General features: G+C 44.2%; 1 protein-coding gene across 3 annotated transcripts in view; it reads right to left on the reverse strand.

Moving 5' to 3' along the window:
• The window catches only part of SSH2 (slingshot protein phosphatase 2), a 218,674-nt gene that overhangs the window by 89,739 nt on the left and 101,952 nt on the right, over positions 1–26,983 (reverse strand). The window contains exon 1 of one of the 3 annotated variants that reach the window (XM_038759598.1): positions 11,252–11,341. The exons of the other annotated variants lie outside the window; for them this stretch is intronic. Within the exon in view, the coding sequence (XP_038615526.1) occupies positions 11,252–11,307 (56 nt within the window). The 5' untranslated portion in view covers positions 11,308–11,341. Of the gene's footprint in view, positions 1–11,251; positions 11,342–26,983 lie in introns of those variants that run through there. 3 annotated transcript variants of the gene reach the window in all.

Genomic DNA, 26,983 nt, shown 5'->3' on the forward strand with positions numbered 1-26,983 from the left:
GGAGGGATCTTTTGTGTAGCAAAATGGAAGTACCATTTCCACCCTGATTCCCCATCTGCCTTACGTAAGCAGGGGTTCCAGCACAGAGCAGTATTTGAATAACAGAACCCTACTAAGGATTTCAAAGTTAAACTAGTCTAAAGGCCCCATTAAATGTTGGAGGGTGGTGGTAATGGGGAAGTAGGGGAGGGAAGAAGCCAGGATGATGGGAGAGAGAAAGAGAGGTAGCAGGATCATTGAGAGATCCAGCTTTGGGGTACCAGAGGGAGGGAGACAGGGCCAGTTTTTCCTGGCTCTCAACCAGGACGCTTCCAGCTTCCTGATGCCCTCTCCCTGACCTTCCGGCCATTTGAAGGCTGTCCTGGGGTACCAGTACATTGGAGACTGTGGGCAGGGAATGTGTCTGGTATACTGTGTTGTGCTGTTCCAAGTGCTTAGTGCCATGCGCTGCACACAGTAAGTGCTCAATAAATATGATCAATTAATTGAGATGGTGCCTTACAAAGGTGTAAAGGGGTTCAGTCACTTCCCCATTATTCCTCCAGTATTTCTCCCCACCCAACCACACTGCAAATTTGATCATTCATTCATTCAATCGTATTTATTGAGCACTTACTGTGTGCAGAGCACTGTACTAAGTGCTTGGGAAGTACAAGTCGGCAACATATAGAGACGGTCCCTACCCAACAACGGATCATGAAAGACAGCATTTAAAATCCACTGTTTATGAACACTGCCCTGGCAGTGGCTGGCAAGGCGGAAGAAGGTGGAGAATGCTGAAGACAGGAACCCAGGCCAATGTATCAGTTGGTGATATTTATTGAGCACAACCTATGTCTAGAACACTGTACTTCGAGCTTGGAGAGCAAAATAGACTTGGTAGACCTAGATCCCTGCCCTCATGGAGCTTTTAACCGAGTGGAGGAGAAAGACATTAAAATAAATTACGGATAGAGGAAGCACATCTTTCACAAGCTCTGTCAGAGTGTATGCTGAGAATCAGTGGGGCCAGGCTTGAGAAAAACAGGAAGAGAGACCTTTTTCCCCTTACTCCTTATCAACAATAACTGGCTATTGCCACACAATGTGCAGAACCCTGCATGGATGAGATGCTGAGTTCACAGACCCGATCATCTTCTTACCCTCGGGTCAACCAGAGTGATTAATGTGGCAGGAAGAACACCCCAACCAGAAACTGCCAGCTTCCTGTTGCACAAACTTGTAAGAATACGGGAGGCAGAACATGAATAAACATTCAGTCAACACAGCCCAAGAGCTCCAAACTCTGAAATTTCTTATTAGCGTACACAGCCACAATAATAATAACTGTGATATTCACTAAGTGTTTACTATATTCCAAGTATTGTACTAAGCACTGGGGTAGATAGTCAGGTCCCACATGGGACTCACAGTCTAAGCATGAGGGAGAATAGGTATTGAATCCCCATTTTGCAGATGAGGGAACTGAGGCACAGAGAAGTTAAGTGACATGCCCATGGTCACCCAGAAAGCAACTGGCACAGCTGGAGGCAGAAGCCAGGTTCTCTGATTCCCAGGCCTGTGCTCTTTCCACTAAGCAACACTGCTTCCCTGAGTCACATTCCAACAACTAGACACTATAATTCCACATTTTGCCGAAGTCTAACCTTAGATGTCTGTGTAATGTTCCAGGTATCTACCTGGCACAGAAGCGGTTAAACTCAAACCTGCCTTCACTTGGAGGGGTTGGTTAGATTGTAATCCTTCTGTGGGAGGGGAGACGGTGATGCTACTATAACAGGCAAAACACAAATCCCTGTGGGAACTAGAGGGGACCCACACTCCTGCGAACACAAAATGATGGACAGATTGATTTTGCACTCAAGTTCAGATTTCCGAACCACAATACCAAGATGATGCCTTATGCGTTGTGAAGATATATACATATATATATATATATACACATTGAAAAAAATGGGAGGGGAAGGTTAATTGTTCGAATTCACCTTTCCTTGCACAAAACCCAGCAGTCTATTTATAGACAGCCAGCTACATCCTTTCTGAATTACAGCCGAAGGAAGCTTTGATGTTCCCAGCACGTTTCTCCCAGCTAAAACTGATTACTCTAGTGGCAACAACATCCTGCATCCCTGAACTATGTAAAGACTGTTCCTGAATAAGTTTCACCCTTAGCTGAAAGCCAGAGCACTCAGATGGTGCCCCTTAAGGATTCAGAACCACTGAACAGTTAATCACCTCCTGGCAGTTTACTTTGTGGCAAAACATTTTAACCAACAGTTCAACATCTTGGAACTGCACTTGAAACCCCCAATTCCTCCAAAAGATAACTCCATAAGAGCATTTAAGCAGCTTGATCCAGCCCTTTAGGGCCCAAGTGTCCTTAGATCCATTGCTACTTTTAAAATCCACAGGGAAGTGTCTTTCCTCCCATGTTAAGTGAGGCTGAGCAGTCAGTTAATCGTATTTACTGAGCACACTGTATACTAGATGCTTGGGAAGGTACAAAATTACAATATCACAGACACATTCCCTTACAGGGCAGAGCAGGCTCAAGTGATGTGGTGCAGAGCTTCCCGGAAAACAGTGGTAAGATTCTGACCATGGCTTTCTCTTCCACCTCCATTCTGGCCCTCTGACTGGTAGGCCCAAGTCAGGGTCCCTAGGGTTCCCGGGTACAGAAACAACACACAGCAAAATACATCTCACATGCAAGGAAGTGTGCAGAGATTCCAACACAGCAATGGGACTAACATGGATGCACAATACTTTGTACGGATACTGATCAGGTCAGGCCAAGATCTGCTTGCGTGGAGCCAAAATGGCAGATCCAACAGGGGGCTTGTCTCTGATTTCTGCTCAGACCTCTCACTCAAACTCACCCCTTAAAATCTGCATGACACTGAAAAGCCACCACCCAGTCAAATATTAACTGCTTCCTGGGCACAGGGAGGGTACACAATAATAAAACATGCTCCTGCACTACAATGTAAAGAGGAAAGGGCAGAGAGAAAAGTCAAGAACAGCCTAAATAACTAAATAGTAATAAGCTATTTCTTGGGCATTTCCCTGCTCCAGGTTGGGCTAACTGTGGCTTAAATTGTCAGATTGTTGGCAATACTCTAAATGTTGTGAGGGTAGGTCTTGGGATTTTTCCTCTGCAGTCACAGAAGAGAAGAGGCTGCCTCAGTTATCATTCATTCATTCAATTATATTTACTGAGCACTTACTGTGTGCAAAGCACTGTACCAAGAGCCTGGAAAGTACAATGGGTCTGAGGTAAAGGTGGAAAATAAAATACCTGTGCACAACTCCATTCTGGTGTCCACGGAAATCAAACAATCAGTGGTATTTACTGAGCACTGACTCTGTGCACAGCACTGTACTAAGTGCTTGGGAGAGTACAGCACAACTGAGTTGGTAGACGCGTTCTCTGCCCACGACCAGCTCACAGTCTAGAGATGTAGGGGAGAGGAATTAGGCAGGGAGGGAAGGCAGAGGTAATTAGGAGGGATAGGTTGACCTAGGCCTGGTGTTGGCAGTCACCTCCAACCATGACCAGAGAGTAAGGGTGGTTCTACAAATGAATGTGTGTACACTGCATCCAACACATGAATTACCCATTGGGGGCACCCAATGGGTCAGATCAAGTATTTCGTGGGTATTTGGGTCTCTACCCCAGAGTCCCGGGGATTAGGGGCCTAGGAGCATGGGGAGCTGAACTCCCACCCAGGCTTAACCCACAATGTTGAGCAACACCTTTCTCACGTTCTGAATGTGGCATGATCTTTTCTTTAGACCACAAACCTCAACCACTGAAATCTTCCAGTAAAAATGATCTTCTAGAGCAGTTTTAACCTGTGAGAATCAAAAATTGATTGCATCTTGGACTGGTGGACTAAAATCAGTTTTTAGATGTTCACAAGAGATTGATTTTTGCTGACCCCAGAAAACTACAAAAAGCTCTTCATCTAATAGTATCTTTGCTCATACTACAGAATGAAGAAAAAAATGACTGTCATTGAATGACCAGTGATACCTTGCAAACCCTCCCATTTCTACATTCCAAATAAAGAACGCCACAAACTCAGCTTCAAAACGCAAACACACCAAGGTGGGAAATGCTTTTCTCTGAAAACAATGATCTCAGATTGAGGCTCCCAAAAGGAAAAAAAATAAACAAACCTTCATAAAATCATGACTCAGTCTTCCAATTCTTTCTCCACATCTGCTTCACTTAATACTTGACAATAAATGAAGTCTTAAGCAAAGGCTCCTAACTGCATAATTTGGCTGTCAAAAAAATGGGAGGCTAAAGTGGTCTCCTCAACTTTCCCACACCACAGATAACTACTATGGCACACCTACCTACAAACACTACCCTCATCCTCTCAGAATCTCTCCTCCACACCCAGAAAAGCCAAGTAGCCTGCCCCTCAGGGTTATTAGGTCTTACTGATGGAACATAATAGCTTCCTTCCTCTTCCCATCCACAATCCTTCTTTTCTGATTCTCTGCTTAACCAATTAGACAACTGAATAACATAATTAGAAGAGACATCATTCATACTCCCTGCAACTGTTTCTTAGCTTTCTGACAGGAATGATGTACTGGACTTACATGCCATCTTAAAGCTACAAAACAGTTGCTGGCAACCATGTAGCAAGTGAAAAGGTGCCTTGTCCCTCAAATTTCTAAAAAAGGATTCTCATCCAGAAACATTTCTCTGTTGATGGGCCTGAGACTCTATAAACCTCTACTACAGATCTCTAAAGTCTACAAGAAGGTTTTTAAGTGAAACCTCATAACTATGGAGAAACATTTCAGGTCAAGGATGAAAAGGATTAAGACAGCCTCATTAACAAATCAAGTAATGTTTCGTGTGCGGAAGTTCCAAGATTTTTGATGCAAGTTCTTCATAATAGACACATTGTTTCAACTCTAGCTCATGCCAGCATTTTATCTAATTATTCTTGCTCCCTCCTTGAACTCTTCAGAACACAGGAACAGCATTTGTTTGGCACATGACAGTAAAACCAGGAATGCTTAGGCCTCTGCTAGCGGCCACCTCTCAGGGGACATCTGCTCTTTAAATAACCAAACCATCCTGAATTATTTAGAAATTAAAGTCATTTGGGGGGGAAGGGAGGGTGGAGGGGAATGTACCTCTGATGAGAGATGCACAGTCAGCAGATTGACAAGGGAAGCACAAAAAGGCCAGGCAGATTAACCCAGTCCAGTAGGAGTCGGAGATGCTTACTAATATACAGCATTTGGAAGGGAAAAGGAGGAACCCAGACAGTTGGGAGGGTACAAATAGAGTTTAGAAGATGAGTTGATCTTTCTCCACTCCCATTTTCTCATGAGCAATCCAATGATTCACTATGGCTGCTCTGAGTGAGCCTGGAATTCCTCAGGTGTAAGAAAAAAAAAGGGTTTGGTAGAAGAAGTAGGAAAAGGCTGGCTGACCATTAGCTTGTTTCGCCTCCCTATCTCAACCCATATGTAGAGCAAAAACCCTCTACAACCTACCTACTTACACCAAAGGGTCAGCAAATCAAGATGAACCTACTGTGGGTTAATAAGGGGCTGGTTAAAAACACTGACTCAAAAATGATCCATTATCAGCACCGTGGCCCACTTCTAGCTGGCTCACTGAGGCTCTATATCAACAGTACCAAGAGAACGTATGAGAAGAAACTGGCCAGTGTCAATATAAGCCTCTTTCCCAAAGAAAGTGGCAAGAAACATATTGGGATCAAAACGGTTTTCCTGCACTTCTTTGAAGCTAGCTCATTTTAACAGCAAAACTCTTTGTCGAGAAGCACAGTTATGTTTTTGCAAGCAAGGTGAATGTCATCAATTAAAGATCATTTCTATCACTGAAAATCTCAAACGTGATCTTGTCTTGGAAGGCATGAAACCAGGAAGCACAAAATGGCCTTTACTGAGCACCTACTGGGTACAAAGCACTGAAGCACTTGGGAGAGTGCAACAGAAGCAAGGACAAATTTAAATTTTTTGCGGACTATCAACATCTCTTCTCCCAGCCTTATAACCTTTATACTGTCCACTTTTGGGCTATTTCACTGCTCATTAGTTTAGCTCAAAAAAGTGGTTTAGTCCTCCCCAAAAAAAAAAAAAAATACCACTTATCTGATGTTTTCTGATTTATCTGTTTTGGGGGTCACATTTGGCCTATCTGTTTAGTTGGAGTACTGCTTTATCTCAAACCTTTTTTTGCCTCTGTTGCTATCTACACTTACTTCTCTGAACCTTGTTCTTTCAGTTTCACACCTCACTGAGGAGTAGCAAACATCCGTTGAGTCCAGCTGTTTATCACCTCTACTAGGTAGTGCTTTTGCGGGTATTTATTAATAGGCTCAGTATAGTGGATACAAAATGCTTACACAATCCCTAGCCCATAAACTCTCATATCCCTATTTGACGAGAAATAGAGACAGAGAGAGGTTCAGTGATTTGCCCATGGTCACACAGCAGAACAGTAGCAGATGTGGGATTAGAAACTGGGTGTCCTGACTTGGAGTCCCAGGCTCCTCCCACTAGGGAGAAGAGAGACAATAAAAAGTTGCTATTTGAAGTTGGGGGTTGAATCTCCAGGCTAAATATCGTTTTGCAATGAACCATGGTACCCTTTAACCATGCTGTTCCTGCCCTGATACAACAGGAAAAACGAAGGGTTTAAGGCAGTAGGAAATCAAGAGGATATCTTTAGGACTGCCTGGGGAGAAAGCTTTAACTCAACGCTGAGACAACCGAAATTTCAGGAGCTCAAATCTACTGTTCAAAGCCATCTTTCTGTAATTCCTCTAATATGTCACACTTTTGCTATGTATGAGAACCGTGAAAAGGTTATACGTAGGAGCACTTCCTCTACTTCAAGGCGAGATTACAGCGGCTGAACAGCTAGAAACCACACAGGAAACAACTTTTAGAGAGATTCTGAAAAACATGCGCTTTTGTCAAGCCCTATAATAAATGCGTATTTGTCAGAGGCTAATGGACATCAATCAGTAATATTTATTGAGCATCGACTATGTACAAAGTACTGTTCTACCCACTTGGAGGAGTATAAAAGGGTAAGTAGATATGATCCCTGCCCTCAAGGGGTTTACAATATACCAGGAGAGACAGAACCTAAAATAATTTACAAACGGAGGAAGAAAGACAAGGGAATGCACTCATGAGTGAGTGCTTGAGTAACAGGGTATGTAAAATGTGCTTGGCACATAGTAAGTGCTTAAATACCATCATTATTATTATTAAAATACTTACATCAGTGGGACAGGAAGCTGTGAGAACCCTAGTGTTAGGTGGAGCAGATGTGCTCAAGTAGCCCTGGGAGGGATATAACCTGGAGTACAGTGCTCAGGCGTTTAGTACAGTGTTCTGCACACAGTAAGCGCTCAATAAATACGACAATGAATGAACAAATTTTGCTTATTCACATTCTCCAGGACATTTTTCCTGAAAATGGATAATGGTCCCCTGGTCCTTAAAACTTAAGTTTTCTGCGTATTATACCACTAAACCAGCAACAAAAAAAAACACTAAAAAGACGATTGACATTCTCCCAACTAATGCACCAGAATACGGATTTTTTGTTGACTTTTTGGTGGAAAAAAAACTTCAGCGGGGGCGCACGAGGAGGACCAGAGTGACAACGAGCTTCTTTTTTTGGGGGGGGGGGCAATTTCAGCAATTTCACCCCCTTCCGGGTGGTTGAATCAACCCGAAATCCATTCAAGATCCCCTGCTAAGGCGAGAGGCATCGCTTGGCTGTCATGTTTGTTGCAGCCACTCGCGTCCCCTGGAGCCCAGCACACAAGTTTTTGGCAGCCTATAGTTTCTCCGTTAGCAGAGGTTTCTCAGCAGTTCTCTCTCTCTAATCCCATTAGGCCTGCATAAACGTAACCCTCCTCCTCCTCCAACACGATCTCTTAATAATAATAAGAATAACATTTGTTAAGCGCTATGTGCAAAGCCCTGTTCTAAGCGCTGGGGTGGATACACCGTGGCTCAGTGGGAAGAGCCCAGGCCTCAGTTACCTCACCTGTAAATTGGGATTAAGAGCCCTGTGAGCCCCATGTGGGACAACCTGATTACCTTGTATTCCCCCCCGGGTGCTTAGAACAGTGCTTGGCACAGAGTAAGCGCTTAACAAACGCCATCATTATCCAGCGCTTAGGACAATGCTTTGCATACAGTAAGCGCTTAATAAATGCCATCATCATTATTATTAGAAGCAGCATGGCTCATTGGAAAAAGCACAGGCTTTGGAGTCAGAAGTCATGAGTTCAAATCCCGGCTCTGCCAATTGTCAGCTGTGTGACTTTGGGCAAGTCACTTCACTTCTCTGTGCCTCAGTTACCTCATCTGCAAAACGGGGATTAAGACTGTGAGCCCCATGTGGGGCAACCTGATCACCTTGTAACCTCCCCAGCGCTTAGAACAGTGCATTGCACATAACAATAATAATGATAATAGTAATGGCATTTGTTAATCAATCAATCAATCAATCAATCGTATTTATTGAGCGCTTACTATGTGCAGAGCACTGTACTAAGCGCTTGGGAAGTACAAATTGGCATCACATAGAGACAGTCCCTACCCAACAGTGGGCTCACAGTCTAAAAGGGGGAGACAGAGAACAGAACCAAACATACCAACAAAATAAAATAAGTAGGATAGAAATGTACAAGTAAAATAAATAAATAAATAGATAAATAGAGTAATAAATATGTACAACCATATATACAGGTGCTGTGGGGAAGGGAAGGAGGTAAGACGGGAGGATACTATATAGAGACAGTCCCTACCCAACAGTGGGCTCACAGTCTAGAAGGGGGAGACAGAGAACAAAACAAAACATATTAACAGAATAAAATAAATAGAATAAATGTGTACAAGTAAAATAAATAAATAGAGTAATAAGTCCGCACAAACATATATACATATATACAGGTGCTGTGGGGAAGGGAAGGAGGTAAGGCCAGGGGGATGGAGAGGGGGAGAAGGGCGCTTACTGTGTGCAGAGCACTGTACTAAGAACTTGGGAAGTCCAAGTTGGCAACATCTAGAGAGGGTCCCTACCCAATAGTGGGCTCACAGTCTAGAAAGGGGAGACAGAGAACAAAACAAAACATATTAACTGAATAAAATAAATAGAATAAATAGGTACAAGTAAAATAGAGTAAAAAATCAGTACAAACATATATACATATATACAGGTGCTGTGGGGAAGGGAAGGAGGTAAGGCGGGGGGGATGGAGGGGGAGAGGGGGAGAAGGGCGCTTACTGTGCGCAGAGCACTGTACTAAGCGCTTGGGAAGTACAAGTTGGCAACGTATAGAGACGGTCCCTACCCAATAGCGGGCTCACAGTCTAGTAGGGGGAGACAGAGAACAAAGCAAAACATATTAACAAAATAAAATAAATAGAATAGTAGAAGAAAATAAATAGAAAATGATCGGCGGCGGCGGAGCTGCGACCTCCAACTTTTTCCATTCCGAATCCCGAGGCATCGCCGAGACCGGGGACGGGGCCGCGGCTGGAAAACTTTCACTCAATCGTATTTATTGAGCGCTTACTGTGTGCAGAGCACTGTGCTAAGCGCTTGGGAAGTCCAAGTCGGCAACATCTAGAGACGGTCCCTACCCAACAGCGGGCTCATTCATTCATTCAACCGTATTTATTGAGCGATTACTGTGTGCAGAGCATTGTGCTAAGCGCTTGGGAAGTTCAAGTCGGCAACATCTAGAGACGGTCCCTACCCAACAGCGGGCTCACAGTCTAGAAGGGGGAGACAGAGAACAAAACCAAACATACTAACAGAATAAAATAAGTAGAATAAATAGGTACAAGTAAAATAAATAGAGTAATAAATCCGTAGAAACATATATACAAATATACAGGTGCTATAGAGAGGGGGAGAAGGGCGCTTACTGTGCACAGAGCACTGTATTAAGCGCTTGGGAAGTCCAAGTTGGCAGCATCTAGAGACGGTCCCTACCCAGCAGCGGGCTCACAGTCTAGAAGGGGGAGGCAGAGAACAAACCAAAACATATTAACAGAATAAAATAAGTAGAATAAATAGGTACAAGTAAAATAAATAGAGGAAAAAATCCGTACAAACATATATACATATATACAGGTACTGTGGGGAAGGGAAGGAGGTAAGGTGGGGGGGATGGAGGGGGAGAGGGGGAGAAGGGCGCTTACTGTGCGCAGAGCACGGTACTAAGCGCTTGGGAAGTCCAAGTTGGCAACATCTAGAGACGGTCCCTACCCAACAGCGGGCTCACAGTCTAGAAGGGGGAGACAGACAACAAAACAAAACATATTAACAGAATAAAAAAAGTAGAATAAATAGGTACAAGTAAAATAAATAGAGTAAAAAATCCGTACAAACGTATATACACATATACAGGTGCTATGGAGAGGGGAAGAAGGGCGCTTACTGTGCACAGAGCACTGTACTAAGCGCTTGGGAAGTCCAAGTTGGCAGCATCTAGAGATGGTCCCTACCCAACAGCGGGCTCACAGTCTAGAAGGGGGAGGCAGAGAACAAACCAAAACATATTAACAGAATAAAATAAGTAGAATATATAGGTACAAGTAAAATAAATAGAGTGAAAAATCCGTACAAACATATATACAGTTGCTGTGGGGAAGGGAAGGAGGTAGTGGAGAGGAGAAGGGCGCTTACTGTGCGCAGAGCACTGGACTAAGCGCTTGGGAAGTCCAAGTTGGCAACATCTAGAGACGGTCCCTACCCAGTAGCGGGCTCACAGTCTAGAAGGGGGAGAGGGACAACAGAACAAAACATATTAACAGAATAAAAAAAGTGGAATAAGTATGTACAAGTGGAGTAAAAAAATCCGTACAAACATATATACAGTTGCTGTGGGGAAGGGACGGAGGTAGTGGAGAGGAGAAGGGCGCTTACTGTGCGCAGAGCACTGGACTAAGCGCTTGGGAAGTCCAAGTTGGCAACATGGAGAGACGGTCCCTACCCGACAGCGGGCTCGTTCATTCATTCAATCGTATTTATCGAGCGCTTACTGTGTGCAGGGCACTGGACTAAGCGCTTGGGAAGTCCAAGTTGGCAACAGATAGAGACGGTCCCTCCCCAACAGCGGGCTCGCAGTCTAGAAGGGGGAGAGGGACAACAGAACAGCACAAAACCTAGAGGTCCCTCGGCTTGGGGGGGCCGGGGATGGGGGGTACTCACAGCTGGTTGATGGCGTTCTGGGAGATGACCGCGTTGGCGGAGAAGTAGGGGATCATGACTGGGGGGAGGACGGTGGGGGGCAGAGAGCCTGGCCCTGCCCGGCCTGGGCACGGCTGGCAGGGCACGGCTGGCAGGGCAGGGCACGGCCCGGCCCGGCCCGGGCAGCTCTTCCCAGCGCGGGGCGGCGCGGAAGGGAAGGGGGCGGCGCCTACGCAGCCAGGGACAGACCTGGCGGAAGGGGGAGGCGCCTACGACGACTGCCCCATCATCATCATCATCATCATCAATCGTATTTATTGAGCGCTTACTATGTGCAGAGCACCGTACTAACCGCTTGGGAAGTACAAGTTGGCAACATAGAGAGACAGTCCCTACCCAACAGTGGGCTCACAGTCTAAAAGGGGGAGACAGAGAACAGAACCAAACATACTCACAAAATAGAATAGATATGTACAAGTAAAATAGAGTAATCAATATGTACAAACATATATACAAATTGGCAACATATAGAGACAGTCCCTACCCAACAGTGGGCTCACAGTCTAAAAGGGGGAGACAGAGAACAAAACCAAACCTATTAACAAAATAAAATAGAATAGATATGTACAAGTAAAATAGAGTAATCAATATGTACAAACATATATACAAATTGGCAACATATAGAGACAGTCCCTACCCAACAGTGGGCTCACAGTCTAAAAGGGGGTGACAGAGAACAAAACCAAACATACTCACAAAATAAAATAGAATAGATATGTACAAGTAAAATAGAGTAATCAATATGCACAAACGTATATACAAATTGGTAACATATAGAGACGGTCCCTACCCAACAGTGGGCTCACAGTCTAAAAGGGGGAGACAGAGAACAAAACCAAACCTACTAACAAAATAAAATAGAATAGATATGTACAAGTAAAATAGAGTAATCAATATGTACAAACATATATACAAATTGGCAACATATAGAGACAGTCCCTAACCAACAGTGGGCTCACAGTCTAAAAGGGGGAGACAGAGAACAAAACCAAACATACTAACAAAATAAAACAGAATAGATATGTACAAGTAAAATAAACAGAGTAATCAATATGTACAAACATATGTACATATATACAGGTGCTGTGGGGAAGGGAAGGAGGTAAGATGGGGGGATGGAGAGGGGGCGAGGGGGAGAGGAAGGAAGGGGCTCAGTCATCATCATATTCATTTATCCAATCATATTGATCGAGCGCTCACTGTGTGCGGAGCGCTGGATTGTACACGTTGGTGACGTCATTCATCCGATCCTATTTACTGAGCGCTTACTGAGTGCAGAGCGCTGGACTGTACAAGTTGGCGACGTTTCATTCATCCGATCGTATTTACTGAGCGCTTACTGTGTGCGGAGCACGGCATTTATTCAGCGCTTACTCTGTGCCAAGCACTGCTCTAAGCGCTGGGGAAGCCCAACAGTGGGCTCAGAGTCTAAAAGGGGGAGACAGAGAACAAAACCAAACGTACTAACAAAATAAAATAAATAGAATAGAGATGGACAAGTAAAATAAACAGAGTAATAAATATGTACAATCAATCGTATTTATTGAGCGCTTACTGTGTGCCCAGCACTGGACTAAGCGCTTGGGAAGTACAAGTTGGCAACACAGAGAGACAGTCCCTACCCAACAGTGGGCTCACAGTCTAGAAGGGGGAGACAGAGAACAAAACCAAACGTACTAACAAAATAAAATAAATATAATAGATATGTACAAGTAAAATAGAGTAATAAATATGTACAATCAATCTATCAATCAATCAATCATATTTATTGAGCACTTACTGCGTGCAGAGCACTGGACTAAGCGCTTGGGAAGTACAAGTTGGCAACATATAGAGATGGTCCCTACCCAACAGTGGGCTCACAGTCTACAAGGGGGAGACAGAGAACAAAACCAAACGTACTAACAAAATAAAATAAATAAAATAGAGATGTACAAGTAAAATAAATAGAGTAATAAATATGTACAAACGCATTCACTCATCCAATCGTATTTATCGAGCGCTCACTGTGTGCGGAGCGCTGGGCTAAGCGCTTGGGAAGTACAAGTTGGCGACATTTCATTCATCTGATCGTATTTACTGAGCGCTTACTGAGTGCAGAGCGCTGGACTGTACAAGTTGGCGACATTTCATTCATCCAATCCTATTTATTGAGCGCTTAGTGTGTGCAGAGCACGGCATTTATTAAGCGCTTATTCTGTGCAAAGCACTGCTCTAAGCGCTGGGGAGGTTACAAGGTGATCGGGTTGAGCGCTTACTGTGTGGACTACGCGCTTGGGAAGTGCAAGTTGGCGACACTTCATTCATCCGATCGTATTTACTGAGCGCTTACTGAGTGCAGACTGCTGGATTGTACAAGTTGGCGACATCTGATTCATCCAATCGTATTTATTGAGCGCTTACTGTGTGCACAGCACAGCATTTATTAAGCACTTACTCTGAGCAAAGCACTGCTCTAAGCGCTGGGGAGCTTACCAGGTGATCGGGTTGTCCCACACTCGTTCATTCAATCGCATTTATCAAGCACTTACTGTGTGCGGAGCACTGGGCTAAGCGTTTGGGAAGTACAAGTTGGCAACATTTCATTCATCCAATCGTATTTACTGAGCGCTTACTGAGTGCAGAGCACTGGACTGTACAAGTTGGCGACATTTCATTCATTCAATCCTATTTATTGAGCACTTACTGTGTGCGGAGCACTGGGCTAAGCGCTTGGGAAGTACAAGTTGGCGACATTTCATTCATTCAATATTTAACAAATATTGACAAAGCGCTTAACAAATGCCAACATTATTATTATTATTCAATCTTATTTATTGAGCGCTTACTGTGAGCAGAGCACGGCATTTATTAAGCGCTTACTCTGTGCAAAGCACAGCTCTAAGCGCTGGGGAGGTTACAAGGTGATTGGGTTGTTCCACATTCATTCATTCAATCGCATTTATCGAGCACTTACTGTGTGGACTAAGCGCTTGGGAAGTACAAGTTGGCGACATTTAATTCATTCAATCATATTTATTGAGCGCTTACTGTGTGCAGAGCACTGGATAGTACAAATTGGCGACATTTCATTCATCCAATCGTATTTATTGAGCGCTTACTGTGTGCAGAGCACAGCATTTATTAAGTGCTTACTCTATGCAAAGCACCACTCTAAGCGCTGGGGAGGTTACAAGGTGATCGGGTTGTCCCACATTCATTCATTCAATTGCATTTATCGAGCGCTTACTGTGTGCAGAGCACTGGACTAAGCGCTTGGGAAGTACAAGTTGGCAACATTTCATTCATTCAATCACATTTATTGAGCGCTTACTGTGTGCAGAGCACTGGACTAAGCGCTTGGGAAATACAAGTTGGCAACATTTCATTCATTCAATATTTATTGAGCGCTTACTGTGTGCAGAGCACTGGACTAGGCGCTTGGGAAGTCCAAGTTGGCAACATATAGAGACGGTCCCTACCCACCGACAAGCTCACAGTCTAGAAGGAGGAGACAGAGAACAGAACAAAATATATTAACAAAATAATAATAATAATAATAATGGCATTTATTAAGTGCTTACTATGTGCCAAGCACTGTTCTAAGCGCTGGGGGGGTTACAAGGTGATCAGGTTGTCCCACGGGGGGCTTACAGTCTTAATCCTCATGTTACAGATGAGTTAACAGGCTCAGAGAAGTTAAGTGACTTGCCTAAGGTCACACAGCAGACGTGGCAGAGCCACGATTCGAGCCCATGACCTCTGACTCCAAAGCCCGTGCTCTTTCCACTGAGCCATGCTGCTTCTCGTGCTTCACGCTTCTTCTTCTTCTTCATTTTATTTTATAAAAATAAAATAAATAGAATAGTAAATATGTACAATTTTCAGGCACACTCACCATTTGAATCTGCCTCAGAGAGGAAAGGCAGCAGCTGTCTGCAATGGAAAATTAACCCACTGTCATTTCTGCCACCAAACAAAACTGGTTTGGTGGTCGAGTGTTCCCTCTGCCCACAGGGGGGTCGCTTTGGACCTCGTTATTCTTTCCTCTCCAGGGTTCCGAGAAGGGAACGCATGGAAAAGAGGGGACACGCAACTAAGAGGCGGCTGAGATGCAAATATAATAACGATAATAATAATTGTGGTATTTGTTAAGCACTTACTTTGTGTTAAGCACTGTTCTAAGCTCTGGGGTAGATACAAGGGGATCAGGTTGCCCCACGTGGGGCTCCCAGTCTTCATCCCCATTTTCCAGATGAGGTCTCCGAGGCCCAGAGAAGTGAAGTGACTTGCCCAAAATCACACAGCTGACAATTGGCGGAGCCGGAGTTTGAACCCATGACCTCTGACTCCAAAGCCCGCACTGTTTCCACTGAGCCAAGCTGCTTCTCAAAAAGAAGGTAATCAGGTTGTCCCACATTGGGCTCACAGTCTTCATCTCCATTTTCCAGATGAGGTCACCGAGGCCCAGAGAAGTGAAGTGACTTGCCCAAAATCACACAGCTGACAATCAGCGGAGCCGGGATTTGAACCCATGACCTCTGACTCCAAAGCCCACGCTCTTTCCACTGAGCCATGCTGCTTCTCAAAAAAGAAGGTAATCAGGTTGTCCCACATTGAGCTCACAGTCTTCATCCCCATTTTACAAATGAGGTCACTGAGGCCCAGAGAAGTGAAGTGACATGCCCAAAGTCATTCAATCAATTGTATTTATTGGGCGCTTAATCAATCAATCAATCGTATTTATTGAGCACTTACTGTGCGCAGAGCACTGTACTATGCACTTGGGAGGTACAAGTCGGCAACATATAGAGATGGTCCCTATCCAACAACAGGCTCACAGTCTAGAAAGGACAAGGTGATCAAGGTGTTCCGCAGGGGGCTCACAGTCTTAATCCCCATTTTACAGATGAGGGAACTGAGGCACAGAGAAGTGACTTGCCCAAAGTCACACAGCTGACGAGTGGCGGAGCCGGGATTAGAACCATGACCTCTGATTCCCAAGCCCGGGCTCTTTCCACTGAGCCACACTGCTTCTTCTCCATTGGGGTGTGTGTGTGCATGATAGGTCGGAGTCGGGAGAGGTGCAGGGTGAGGCCAGTTTAACCTTGAACCAAGGCACCTCCAGCCTCATCCGTGACTGTTTGTCATCTCCTATTTCAATCAGGGGGAACTAGCCTTCCCACGGACTGGTGATTGCAGATGAAGTGATCATCGGAAAATCGGGGTGGGAGTGGGGACTCGGGTTTCCAGGGCAAGAGCGGTTCCTCGGAAATCAGAAATCTGGTGAGCGCCAATCGATAGTCAGAAACCTGAAGGGAGCGGAGCCTATGCGGCCACTGGATGGGGCCTAATCGGGCCGGGGCATCGTAGCTCAGGGGAAAGAGCCCGGGCTTTGGAGTCAGAGGTCACGGGGACGAATCCCGGCTCTGCCAACTGTCAGCTGTGTGACTTTGGGCAAGTCACTTCACTTCTCTGGGCCTCAGTTCCCTCATCTGGAAAATGGGGATGAAGACTGTGAGCCCCCCGTGGGACAACCTGATCACCTTGGAACCTCCCCAGCGCTTAGAACAGAGCTTTGAACATAGTAGGCGCTTAATAAATGCCATTATTATCTGACAGAAAGGGGCGGAGCCTAGAGGGACAGGCCTAGACAGAGGGGTCGGGGCCTAGGCCTAAAGCGGGGGCAAGTCTCTCCCTCCCCTCCACCCTTGGGCGTGTTGATGATGATGATGGCATTTGTTAAGCGCTTACTATGTGCCACCCACTGTACTAAGCGCTGGGGTGGATATAAGTAAATCAGGTTGGACACAGTCCCTGTCCCAAGTGGGATTCACAGTCTCACTCCCCATTTTCCAGCTGAGGGAACCGAGGGCCAGAGAAGTGAAGTGCCTTGTCCAAGGTCCCACAGCAGACAAGTGGCGGAGCCAGGATTAGAAACCAGGACCTTCTACCAGGCCCGTGCTCTAATAAATAATAATAATAATAATAATATTTGTTAAGCACTTACTATGTGCCAAGCACTGTTCTAAGTACTGGGGGGAGATACAAGATTATCAGGTTGTCCCACCTGGGGCTCTCAGTCTCAATCCCCATTTTACAGATGAGGTAACGGGCACAGAGAGGTTAACTGATTTGCCCAAAGTCACGCAGCTGAAAAGTGGCAGAGCTGGGATTAGAACCCACAGACTCTGACTCCCAAGCCCATACTCTTTCCACTAAACCACGCTACTTTTTGCAAAAATTACACAACTGTGGTATTTGTTAAGTGCTTACTGTGTGCCAGGCACTGTGCTAAACACTGGGGTGGATACAAGCAAATCAGGTTGGACACAGTCCCTGTCCCACATGGGGCTCACAATGTCAATACCCATTTTACAGATGAGGGAACTGAGGCCCAGAGAAGTGAAGTGACCTACGCAAGGTCACACAGCAGATGTGGCGGAGCTGGGATTAGAACCCATGACCTTCTGATTCCCAGGCCCATGCTCTAGCCACTACACCATGCTACTTCTACAAGCTGCAGCCCCACAGCGGGCACCCCCGAAGAGGCGCTGCTGCAAACTCGCGCAGGCCCCACTGAGTCACGGCGGCCGTGGGCGAGCCGGCCTTGGGGCTTGGCAGAGCTGGGGACGTGTGAGCGAGCGAGAGGGGCACCGTGCCACTCAGAGTGGGTGTCTTTCTCATTGAGGGAAAAGTTACATGAAGAGTGCCAAGCCCCAGCAGCCCGCTCGGGACATTTTTGACGATATTTGCCGCACACACTTCTCAATCCTCCTCCAAGTGCCTTCCGGATCTAACATAACTTTCTACTTTTTTTTAACGTAGCAGTTGCTGCAGGATCCCCAACCAATCGGTAGTACTTACCAAGCTCTATGTGTAAGGCACTGTACTAAGCGCAGAACCAAGTGCAGGGAAATGAGTTCAGTTTTAGCTGCTTCCACCATGAGTGTAGGGTTGAAATGGAGGGGGGAGGCAGAAGAGGTCACAGGAGGCAAAGTGCCGATGGAAAGTCCTAGGTGCTTTTTTCAGCTTCCACAAATACGGAAAAACACTGAGTCCAGGAGCCAGTGATCTCTCTCTGCTCTCTCTTCCTGCTCCTCCCCTCCCCATCAACGGGGAGCCCTGCTTTCCGCACAAATTCACAGGTTCAGTTAGCCCTGTGGCGTTAATTTTCTTAAAAGTAAAACTACCATGAACATTTTCGATCCTCACAATAGGGAAAAATAAAACTGTGACATTAGTAGAACTATTTACTCAGCAGCCAATGCTCTACACTACTAAGCACTTGGTAAAGTAGTAATAATCTGCATTAGATTCTTACTGTGTGCAGAGCACTGTACTAGGAGCTGGGAAAGAATACATAGGTGGGAATAAAGCATGGTCCCTGTCCCAATCTAAGAGTAAGCACAGAGGCGGAGCTTGCTCTCTAAAGGGGGAGACACAAAAATATTTAGAGTAATTAAACAATGTTTGAATGTACAGTGGAATACGCTGATACACTAGTGCTAAGGATGGGTGTAAATTTCACGAGTGACTGTGGGTTTGTACAGTTTGGAGTGATAGCACTTAGTACAGTATGCTACACAAAGCGCTCAATAAATATGACTGAATGACTGGAATTAGGTGGAGATGCTATTATGCATGGCCTAGTCAAAAGAGCACGGGGCTGGGAGTCAAGAGAAAGGGGTTCTAATCCCAGCTCTGTCATGTCACTGGCTTGTGTGACAGGCTTTTGTGAGAGGGTTAACCTCTCTAAGTGTCAGTTTCTTCAACTGTAAAATGTAAATTTCTAGCCCCCATTTGGGACAGGGACTGGGTCTGATCTGATCACTTTGCCTCTCCTCCAGTGTAACATCATTACTATTATTAACATCATCAAGGCTTGTTGGAAGAGTTGGGATTTTAAGAGGAGCTGTGGTCTGATGGATATGAGGGAGGGAGGGAGTTCGAAACTGGGGGACAGGGTGGGGCCTAGTGGACAGAGTACAGGTTTGGGAGTCAGAAGGACCTGGGTTTTAATCCCAGCAGACACGTGTGTGCCTTGTGACCTTGGACAAGTCACTTCACTGCTCCGTGCCTCAGTTACTTCGTCTGCAAAGCTGTGAGCCCTAATGTGGGACATGGACTCTATCCAAGCTAATTAGCTTGTGCTACCCTGGCACTTAATACAGTGCCTGGAACATTTAAGCACTTAATACCATAAAAAGAAAAAAGAAAAAAAAAGAAATAGGAAGTAATTGTATTGGTTTGAGGAAAGAAGAGCTGTGTGCTGAGTGATGCTTTAAGAAAATGATTCATGCAGCAGCAGTAACTCAACAGTGGACATTAAGACAACGGGACTAACAATTCACTTATTTATTGCTTATTTATTCATTTGTCCAAATCCTTGCTATTACCAGTAGCATCTATATTTTTTCCTCTTGCTTCCATTATGGTAAATAATGTATATCGGTCTGTCACTTCCATTTGATCCTAAGGTCCTTGCAGGCAGCAAACATATCTACTGTTTTCTCCCAAGGACATAGTACAGTCTTTTGCACAATGTAGATGCTCGATAAATACTAAATAAAGCCCTATTGGTGTTCATGGGGTACATGAAAATTGGATAACAATTAGCATTGATGGTTTAGATGACTTTTTTTGGGCGTATGTTGCAGGTTTCCTTCAGAGGACTGCTGCAGTCTTCAATCAGTTTCATGGGAATTAAGCAAGGCTGCACAAGGAAATAGTCCACCCTGATAAAATTAAAAAGTGGACAAACAAAAAAGGAACCTCTCTTCTATTAGTAGGATTGCCTTGTGCAAAAACCCAGAAAACTCCCTGCAGATATCAGGGGACATGAAGTATGCAATTATTATTATTATTATGGTACTTGTTAAGCGCTTACTATATGCCAAGCACTGTTCTAAGCTCTGGGTACCATGCTCTAGTAAGAGATGCCTAAAACCGCTTGAGGCACAATAATAGGGCTGAATACGTAATTTAAGAATTGATGAAAGGTGCTGGATCTTAGCATTTAATGCCTCATCTTCAGTCACCTCAAGGAACCAGGACATTTGAAAGATTTGTTCAGGCTTTGTCGGCATGCACCCAAAGGCGGTTGAAGAAAAAAATCTGCTGATGCACCCCAAAAATAAATTGCTTAAAATATCTGGTTAACGTGCCAGTTTGAAGCCTCTTCCAAGCAGCAATTTATTACGGTCTCCTGCAAGGATCAAAAGAGGACCCAAGCCCATTTAGAACAGTGCTCTTAAGATGAGTCCAAGCTTCTTTTGCCCCACAGAGATGCAAGCTCACTAAGGTTGCCCTTAAAACCTACGCTGTGCATTTTCGGAAAATACTAGTACCATCTTTATCTGTCTCAACAGGAACCAGCAGGCAGAGTGAATGATTCAATACAATATTAAGGCCCTTTACTTTCAGTACATCCTTAGCTATAGACTTCATAAATGTGTACTTGTCTTTAAAGTACACATTTAGAAGCATGTAGAGAAGCAGCATGGCTCAGTGGAAAGAGAACAGGCTCTGGAGTCAGAGATCACAGGTTCTAATCCTGACTCTGCCAACTGTCAGCTGTGTGACTTTGGGCAAGTCACTTCACTTCTCTGTGCCTCAGTTACCTCATCTGTAAAATGGGGATTAAAACTGTGAGCCCTCCGTGGGACAACCTGTTCATCCTGTAACCTCCCCAGAACTTAGAACAGTGCTTTGCACATAGTAAGCACTTAACAAATACCATCATTATTATCATTTAAAACCTCAGTTCCCACAGTGACATTCAGAGATGGTTAGGCCCTTGTCTCTCCTCAAAAGACATATCAGTTCAGCAAAGCAAGCTACTTTAATACCATCATGCAGACCCTTTCACATACTTCGTGAAGTGAAACTCTGTGAGTTGACAGTATCAGAAAACTTTTTACAAATCAGAATAGTGCTATCACATTTTTCTAGTCTTACAGGTAAAGGAAATTAAGTTTTTTCTCAGCCTGTGGCACTTTCAGAGTTCTTTCAGGTCACTATCTCACTTTTTAAAAGATGAATACAATTCCCTTTCTTTCACAATTTGCACGGTGTCAGAATGTTAATCAGTGGATTTTCAACTCAATTAAATCCTTTTCTCAGAACTGCCAGGAAGGAGGGCTCTGACAAGCAACTTCTCAGTCCCCAGGCACCTAGGAATTCAAGAGTTACTTCAAATTAGATTGAACAGCATGAAGCTTACTAAGCTGGTTTCCAACTCCACATGGAATCAGAAGTGGACTTCACAAAATGGAGCCGGCACCAAGGCCCAGAGGAAGAGTCATTTAGCACCTTTGTCAGTGAAAGACTTGTATTTCTTTCCCACACTCCACAGAAAGGTAGTTAGAAAATATAACTTTCTTAGCAGGTAGGTGCTAATGAAATTCCACAACTACCGTATCTTTAACCAAACTGACTATAGGCAAGCACTACTTTCCGTTCAACATCACCATATATTTTCATTAATTATTTATGGAAACTCGTCTGTTTTCATAGGAATAATAATGATAATAATTTAATTGTTAAGCATTTACTGTGTGCTAAGAACTGTAGTAATTCTGGGGTAGATACAAGCTAATTAGCTTGGACATTGTCCCGTCCTGCAGTGGTCTTTGATGACAAACCCTTACTGTATTCTATGTGGTCTTCTTGCCAGCCAAGAACACACATCCCAGTGCCTAGAGGGAACCAATACTCAACCAAAAAAGTCCACACATTCCTAAGAGAAAGGTACCAGGGCTGAGGTTTTCCGATGCTCCATCCCCTCAGTTTAAATCTTCAGGGTGCTTTCCCTTACTGCTGCCCAGATTTGGGCGAGTATTGCAATATAAAGCCACATAGAAAGTTCTAATCCTAGATTTCAGAAACTTAAAGACAGTAACACTGTGTTGCTATGTGCAACTGAAAGCAAATACAGCATATTAGCTTATTTAATCAGAAGGCCATTTTTTCTTAGCCAAGTAGAGTTCAAAAAATGCAGCTAGTGGGATATGAAAGCTCTCGAACAAAGGAAAAGATTCACCAGTGACAAGGCAATTTCTTAATTTGTGTTCACCATTTAAAGTCTACATAAAGGGATAGTACCTCCTGGGAAAGTATAGGAAAAAAAGTGTTAGACATTTGAAAGAAAACCAAATATTGAAACAAATCAATCCTTATGTGGTAATCATTAAACCTGTAAAATTGAAATCCATAGATAATCCAAATGACTACTTAATATTTCATTTAAGCCCTTCCCCCAACCAACCAAAAGAGTACAAACTTTACCTGCACTTGTCCATCGTTTGGGGGAGCTGCTCAAATGTTCAAATGGGCAACAGAGGTATGGGGCTGGATCAATCAATCAATCGTATTTATTGAGCGCTTACTGTGTGCAGAGCACTGTACTAAGCGCTTGGGAAGTACAAGTTGGCAACATATAGAGACAGTCCCTACCGAACAGTGGGCTCACAGTCTAAAATAAGCAGTGAGAAGCAGAATGGCCTAGTGGAAAGAGCACGGGCCTGGGAACCAGAGGACCTGGGTTCTAATTCTGGCTCTGACATCTGCTGTGTGACCTTGGGCAAGTCGCTTACCTTCTCTGTGTCTCAGTTACCTCATCTGTAAAATGGGGATTAAGATGTAGCCCTATGCGTGGCTCACGGACTCTGTCCAATTGGGTTTTCTTGTATCTACCACAGCACTTGGAAAACTGTAAGTGCTTAATAAATACACTGTGAAAAAAAAAGACAAAAAATGTATAACCAGTCCTTGAATACTAAAGATTGGCTGGATGTCTACCATCTCTTCACAGAATTTGAGACCAACAGATGCAGTCATTATAATCAGGTGTGTTCAAATTAGCTGAATGCAATTTATGAAGTACTAGATTTCATCTGGGTTCCCTACAACATCACCAGCTTCTCTAAGGCCACACTTAGGGAATCTTAGTCTTTCAAACAATGACACCTATTAAGTGTGTAAACATTTCAATAACTATATTAAGTCTGGGAAGAATTCACGTATATTCTGTGACCCGAGCACCAGCATGATGGCTGGAACACGTTGCTTTGGAGTGACACCTGATTGGAACGCAGTAGGAGAATAGAGGAGTGGGGTTACCGTGATGTGGGTGTGAACTGGTTTGATCACGCCACGGCTATGCTGGGGATGCCTTCTAAAGCCGGGATTTTAAGCCAGACTGGAAGCTCCTTGCGGCCAGAGTACGTGTCTACCAACTCTGTTATATTGTACTTTCCCAAGCGCTTAGCATAATGTTCTGCACAAAGTAAGTGCTCAATAAATTCCAATGATTGACTGACCTACAGGGGGTCACTCCACAAAAGGAGGGGTAGTCACTCAGGGGAAGAATGATAGACTAAAAATTTAAGCGCTTAGTAGAGCATTCTGTACATAGCAAGCACTCAATAAATACCATTGATGATGATGATGAACAAAATCAGAATCAACAACAGCAAGATGAATCGCTCATGCCTCATCTCCCCACATGATAACGCCTATTTGGACTAAGATGTCTTCCCCTCATTGTAATTTAATCAATCGATAGATGTACCCGATCTATTACCTTACTGCTGTTGATTCTGATTTGGTTTAATTTTTAATGGTGTTTATTGGGCACTGTGTTCAGAGTACTGCACTAATTGAATTTAAGAAGGGGGGCTTCTGCCTAATCAACCCTTAGGTGGGTGGAGATAGCCCTGACTTCCAAGGTGACCCCTAAATCCCCACCCCAGGAACCTCGAGCTCTAGGGGTGGGGGGAGCCCCAGGCTGCAAAGCTTCATGCTTCTAAACTGACGATCGTGGTCCAGCTGGTGATAAATCTCAAAGGCCGAGAGTTGGGGCAACTCTTAAGAGTTGGCCTTTCTCAAAGCCTAGAACATGGCAAGGGTATTCTTGAGCTCAATTAACCAATTTTGGGGATGAATCTGATCACTAGAAGGATCCTAATACAGCTTTTTTTCTTTTTGATAGTACCTCATCTTCTAAGAGCTTGAGCTTAGACAAATTAATCCCCTGTCTGGAAAGTCAAGTGAGAAAACCAGCCTTGAAAGAGTTGCATATCAAACACCCAGATAAAAGTACTGCCCCAGCACTCCATTTTCCTTAATCTGAAACTGCTGTGATAAAACTCCTAAAATAATACAGCCAGCAAAAGAGATATCTTAATTCATTCCGCTAGCATGACAAAGACGCGCTGCACAGAGTGGGACAACCAAATACAGTGACTCACCTTCAACAATGGCTCAAAAGCACTATGATTTGCAATCACCATGTGGCTAATAATTTTCTAAAGGAAATAATGATGAAAGAAGAAAATCTGACAGTCCTTTTCATACATTCAGACCTACCAATTTCATCAAGAGCCCTCAGAATTTTATTAGGGACTTTTACATCAGAATAACAAAAGAATATTAAGACGACGATTACCACCACAATAAGGTATCGCCTAAACAGTCAGCTGTCACATCTTCATACATCCCCTTCCTAAAGCCACTTTAGGAAGAGCCACTGAAAAACAGCTTTCTTCAGGACACAAAAGACCCGAACAGCATTGTTCAATAAAAGGTATTTATAGTTCATGTATAATGTACCTTAACAAAACTCAAGTACTTCATTCTCCTAATACCCCTAAGAAGTGGGTGTTAGTATTTTTAAGGTAAGAAAATTACCCACTCTACCACAAGAAAGGGATGCAGATCCCCCTAATCCCCCTACATTCCCAAATTGATACTCCACACCTGGTTATACCAGGCTCTCCCACTCCCCAAACACCTTGGTAGGCCAAAGGTTCATGGGGAAAAAATGGGGTTAGAGACTCTGCACCTTCAGCCACCCCAGGCAGCAGCAGGCCCTGTGGACCAGAAACTTTGATTTATCTTACTTGTGCTTGGAATCAGAATTGAAAACCGTTAACTCAGAAACACTTTTATCCATTTGATCGATGCCTATTTCACCATGTGTAAAATGGGGATTAAATACATGACTTCCCTCTCCCTTAAACTGTAAATCCCATGTGGGAAAGGGACTATGCCCAACTTGAATATCTTGTTTCTGCCCCAGTGCGTAGTACAGTGCTTGGAGTATAGTAAGTACTTAAATACCTCGATTATTACTATTATTACATGGGAGGAGGGCATGCTTTCAAGGAGCTGAAAGGGAGGGTTGGATGTGGGAGAGTCATGAGTGAGGTTAGTTAACAGGTTTGCTATTCCATGGCTTGGCACCCCTAACTCCCTGCCCAACAATCAATCGTATTTATTGAGCGCTTACTGTGTGCAGAGCACTGTACTAAGCACTTACCAACAGCTCTCAGTAATCAATCAATTCCCTTTAGCTTTAACAATTGACTCCCCCCGCCCCCGCCGAAGGTCCTTTATTCCTGGGGTTTCCGAGGAGAGAAACAGAACCATCATTTTTATCTTAAAATCATCACTAATGAGGCTGCTGCTTTAAAATTAAGTTATCAAAAAAAAAAAAACCAACACCTCTCCCCAAGTCCAGGGTCCCCCCTGAAAAAAATTCTAAAAAATTGCTTAAGAAATCAGTGTAATACTGTTGTCCCAAGCTGTTTTTATCAATGGCAATTTCACACACTGTTTTTCCCAAGGCATTCTCCCCAGTGGCTGGGTGTGTGAGCGAGTGAGAAAGGGGAAGAAAGAACAAGTCAAGTGGGGAGGGATGCTTTGAACGAGTCAGCGCATCAGCACCACCATGAAAAGTGTCAAAAGCTTGAGGTGAACATGGATGAATGAGAAGTGAGGGGGAAGATTCTGGAGCAGTTTCAACGCCGATCAAAAATGCTTAGCCGACAGCTTGCACAGGTGTGGGACAGCAGTACCACGGTTTGGTGATACTGAGCCTCGGTGCAGAGCATTCATGGACTTCCTTCAGACTCCTGAGCAATGGCAGTGACCAAACCATTGAGCCCCACTCTCCAGGAGGCTAGAGAAACCCGCATTAGTGAATCCGGTGTCATGCTTCAGGGATCTTCTCTAGATTGTTGGGGGGGTCTTAATTTAATATGTCCCCCAAGGCTCAAGCAACAGGAACTCTGAAACCGTTGGACCTAGGTGCAGCTCTAGTTCCTGCTCCTGTACAGCAGCTTGTAAAGTAAAGCACCTGAGCCACAAACGGCTACAGACCCTGCAAGTGTTAGATGCGGTTACAAATTAACTGTCTTTTTGTGGGCAGAAGGCAGAAAGATTACTGGTCAAATACTGGACTTTTCAGCCATAGCTGTGCACCAGCTAAGCCACAGACCATCTTACTTCCAAACACCGAATACAGAAATGCATAATATGAACTCTTTTACACCATGCCATTGGGCCAGGCTCAGGTAATTCAGTGAGAAGTATCAATCTAGATTTGTGAATCTGAGCCATGTTTTTGGTATCCTTTTGTTGTTTTCCTTTTAGACTTAAGAACTGATTTAGTAGTCAAATAATTGCTCTAGGACAGTAAACCTCCTTTATTAATGAAACTGAAGGTATCGGCTTATTAGATGTGAGCTCTTATTACAAAGATCTTTGAACAGCAGGGATGCTGTGATCAAACTATTTGGAGTTGTTAGATGTTCACTTTGAGAAGATCTAGCCATATAACCGTTACACTTTTTTACTTGCTCCGTCTGTAAACCCCACTTTACAGATGAGTAAAATGAAGCCAAAAAAATTGACTAGTTTTAAGAAGCC

The sequence above is a fragment of the Tachyglossus aculeatus genome, chromosome 17, assembly GCF_015852505.1.
Source record: "Tachyglossus aculeatus isolate mTacAcu1 chromosome 17, mTacAcu1.pri, whole genome shotgun sequence".
NCBI classification, from domain to species: domain Eukaryota; kingdom Metazoa; phylum Chordata; class Mammalia; order Monotremata; family Tachyglossidae; genus Tachyglossus; species Tachyglossus aculeatus.